At 57.9% G+C, this 3,828-nt stretch overlaps 1 protein-coding gene across 1 annotated transcript; it reads left to right on the top strand.

Moving 5' to 3' along the window:
- The first annotated feature begins 595 nt into the window (after positions 1–595).
- Positions 596–3,499, top strand: OPTC (opticin). The gene is made up of 6 exons (XM_069875864.1): positions 596–866; positions 1,296–1,431; positions 2,361–2,519; positions 2,600–2,802; positions 2,946–3,041; positions 3,166–3,499. Exons 1-6 carry the CDS (start codon positions 624–626, stop codon positions 3,334–3,336), a joined length of 1,008 nt encoding a protein of 335 aa, XP_069731965.1. The 5' UTR covers positions 596–623; the 3' UTR covers positions 3,337–3,499.
- Positions 3,500–3,828: the final 329 nt, after the last annotated feature.

Genomic DNA, 3,828 nt, shown 5'->3' with positions numbered 1-3,828 from the left:
TCCAGTGGGTTTGGATGTGGGGCTGCCAGGTGCATCCTGGTTGCAGGACACCCCCAGGATTGAGTCACAGGGACGCTGTGACCTCCGGTCTCCCTGACACTGGCTTAATGAGGATGCTGGAGGCTGAGAAACAGAACCTCGGGGCTTTACACCAGGGTGTAGGAGCAGGAGTGACCGAAGGGGGGATTCCAGGGGTCATTTCTGCTTGGCTGCTGGGTTTATTGGGCCAGCGACCAGCTTCATCCATCATCTCGAGGAGCCAGAGCAAGACCCCAGCCCCCTCCTCACCTCCTAATTCCCTCAGCATCTCTTTGGGGCTGGGAAAGCCAGGGAGGGAGGGCAGCCTAGCACGGCTGAGGGGCCTCTCCTGCACAGCCATCCAGCCGAGCGTGAAATAGGCTGAAAAGAAAAGGGATGGCGTAATGTTCCTGGGGCGTTTGTCCCCTGCGGTGGTCGCAGTCCCCTCCACGGCTGCAGAGCGGAGCTGGCTGCGGCTGGTGTGCTGGTCCTGCCTTCCCATCCATCTTTGCTTTCACTGCTTTGCAACCATTTCAGGGCACACGGTCCCCTTCTGCGGAGCCCTGATGGAGCCCCTGAGGGTTCCCAGCGCTGCCCTCAGAGCCATGAACCCAGCCGGGTGCAGGATGCGGACCCTGGCCTGGCTGGGCATCGCTAGCCTGTGTCTGGGGGCCACTCGGGCTGTCCCAGCCAAGGAGAGAAGGAGGATGGAGAAGCCAAAAGCTGATCTTGCACTCTATGAAAACCTGGACCTGGATAACTATGACCTGACGTTGGACAACTACGGTGAAATCCTTGATCTGAGCAACTATGAGGAGCTCTATGACTACGGCGACCTTGCTCCAAAGGTGAGGGGGATGCAGGAGAGCACCCAGAGCATGGGCCAGGTCTTCCCTGGGTGCATCCTGAGAAAGGGGTTTGGTCCAAGGGATGGATGGACAAGCAGCCTCTTGTACAAGCTTGTAAGCCCTGGTGGCTCTTCCAGTGCTCTTGCTGGTAGTGGGAAAGGTCTTTACCTGGCTCCGACCTCCACCAGCTTCCTTGTCCCCTGCCAGCACCTGGTTGAGCATCTCTGTGGGAAGCCAGGACTTGAGGTTTCCTGCATCCCTCTGGGCAAAAAAGGAGGGGAGTTCTTGAATCCCTGAGCCAGGATAGCTCTTCAAGGAGGAGCTGCCTTTCCAATAAGACCTATCCAGTGCTCTTGACCCCTTGATCCTCCTGCCCTGGAGAGGAGCGGGAGGGCTGCCCCAGCCCTCACCCCCAGGCTGTGTTTGCAGATCGAGGTTGGCACCTTGGCTCCTCGCCCCAAGGACCCCGTGGCTCTCCCAAACCTGGACACCGTGCCTGAAACCCCAAAGCTGCAGCCTCTGAGCACCGCCAGCCCCGTCCACCCAGCACCCATCCCCGTGCAGGGTGAGTGCAGCCCCCTGGATGCATCTCGATGGTGCAGCCAGTGGGGTTTGGTCCCCATGGGATGCAGCCACGTGTCCCAGAGGTGGCAGGACTGATGCTCTGGAGAAAAGGGAGCAAACCCTTTTGCCACCAGCAGACAGCAGCAGTTATTTGCTCTGCCCGGGGTGTTGGGGGTGCATCTTATCACACAGCAGGCAGGAGGGCTGCAGCGAGATATTTCTGGGAAACAAGAGCTCCAGCAAAGCAGCAACATTTTAATGAGCAGAGGCATTGCGACAGTCGGACAGAGTAGCAATTAGATTAGTGACAATTAAAATCCTGTAGCGAGGGATAAATATCTTTATTCATTTTCTGTCACTCTGGACTGGGACAAATTAAGTAGGAGGCAAAGGGAAATTGTTGCCTTGCTGCTTTGAACTCCCCCACTAATGGATGCTGAGGCTCACGGGTGCTGGGGGAGAGGAGAGGGAGCATGGGGATGGGGGGGGACCAGGCTTTACCCCTCCTGCCACCCCTCACAAAGCTGAGACAGATGTTTTTGGTGATGTTTCCTTCTGTGGAAAAAAATAAGGGGGCCAAGTGAACCCTGGGTGTAAAGCTGCTGCGCTTGGCAGGCTTGCATCTCCTCTCTCATGGGAGGTATTTGGCCCTGAGAAACTTCATTTATTAGCAGCTCTTTTGGCTGGGAGTTTCTGGCCCTCGATGAGGTGCCCTGGGCTGTTTTGCTGACGAAGGTGCTGGGACTGTGACAGCTCCAGGTGCTAAAGACTTTGTGTACCCGCAGCGTGGGCAGGGGTGGGCACGTCCTCCCATCTCCCTGCGTGCTGGGGTGCTCTGGGGATGGGGATCCGTGCCATCCCATGCCGTGCCATGCTATTCTGTGCCATCCCATGCCATCCTGTGCCGTGCCATGGCCTCTGCACCCCCAGGCTTGCCCAGCTGCCTGCTCTGCTTGTGCATCGGCACCTCCGTCTACTGCGACGATGCTGACCTGGAGCACATCCCGTTGCTGCCACCCGAGACCACCTACCTCTACGCCCGCTTCAACCGCATCGCTGCCATCCGGGCTAGTGATTTCACAGGGCTGAGTACGTCGAGGCAAAGGGCACAGGGGGAATAAGCGGTTCTGCGTGGGTCGCTGCTCATCTCCTCCTTCCTCTCGTACCAGAGAAGCTGAAGCGGATAGACCTGAGCAGCAATTTCATCTCCTGGGTGGACGCGGATGCCTTCCGCCTGCTGCCCAGCCTGCAGGAGCTCATCCTGCCCGAGAACAGGCTGACGGCGCTGCCCGAGCTGCCCCGCAGCATCGTCCGCCTGGATGCTCGTCTCAACAGGATCCCCAGCACCGGACTCAGGCCTGAAGCTTTCCGGGTGGGTGCTGGGGTTGCCAGCCCACTGGATGAATCCAGGCTGGTTTTAACCCAAACGTGTCATGCCAAGGGGTAACGGGGATGATGCAGAGTGCCAGAGCGGGGCTGGGAGCAGGGAGGTTCATCTCCCTCCTCTTCCTGCAGGATCTGAAGCAGCTGCAGTTTCTCCATCTGTCCGATAACCAGCTGGAGCATATCCCAGCACCCTTGCCTGAGAGCCTGCGCTCCCTGCACCTCCAGGTGAGACGAGCCCAGACCCAGGCTTGGTTGTTCCTGAGTCTAGCAGAGCTTACCACCACCTTCTCCTTCTCCTCTTCCTCCCCAACCCTCTGACTATGATTTTATCCATTGCCTCCCTGGCCAGAACAACAACATCCAGACCATGCATGAGGACACGTTCTGCGACAGCCGAGACCACAGCCAGATCCGCAGGGCGCTGGAGGACATCCGCCTCGATGGCAACCCCATCAACCTCAGCCTCTTCCCCAATGCCTATTTCTGCCTGCCCCGCCTGCCCACAGGCCACTTCTCCTGACCCCCAGACCCCCCAAATCCCTTTGGACCCTGCTGCCTCATGGAAAACGTGGGGCTAAAACTAGTGTGTTTAACCCTGGTGCGAGCTGAGCCTCCGTTTAGGTGCTAATTCAGTTCTGGGGCAAAAGGAGCAAGGGGTGAGCAACTAATAAAACCAAGACTTTCAAAATGCATTCAATGTCTTGTTCTCAACAGCAAGAACAGCAGAAAGCCCTCGCCCAGCCCAGCAGCTGCTTTGCAAACCATTCTGGGACTTCCCCGTGTTCCAATAGTTCCTCAATTCCCTCCTGGGACCTTGGGGCGATCTCTCTGTGTCTGCTTCCAGGGTTTCCTGGGAGCTGCATTGCTCCAGAGATGATTTTATGGCCACATCAGGTTTTGGCTGGTGTGATCAGGCTGTCCACAGGTCCATCGGGTGGCTCTGAGCTGCAGACCCAGGTGTGAGTCGTGGCCACTGCTGAGCTGTCCCCATGCGCTCCAAAAGAGGATGCAA

This window comes from Phaenicophaeus curvirostris, chromosome 24, assembly GCF_032191515.1.
Source record: "Phaenicophaeus curvirostris isolate KB17595 chromosome 24, BPBGC_Pcur_1.0, whole genome shotgun sequence".
Classification (NCBI taxonomy): Eukaryota; Metazoa; Chordata; class Aves; order Cuculiformes; family Cuculidae; genus Phaenicophaeus; species Phaenicophaeus curvirostris.
This window is presented reverse-complemented; position numbering and strand designations above follow the sequence as displayed.

Bases quoted from the DNA above. Each gene is read 5' to 3' on its own strand.
- OPTC (XM_069875864.1), top strand. From the start codon at position 624: ATGAACCCAGCCGGGTGCAGGATGCGGACCCTGGCCTGGCTGGGCATC. The intron at 867-1,295 runs GTGAGGGGGATG...CTGTGTTTGCAG, and splicing joins ACGGCGACCTTGCTCCAAAG to ATCGAGGTTGGCACCTTGGC. The intron at 3,042-3,165 runs GTGAGACGAGCC...CTCCCTGGCCAG, and splicing joins TGCGCTCCCTGCACCTCCAG to AACAACAACATCCAGACCAT.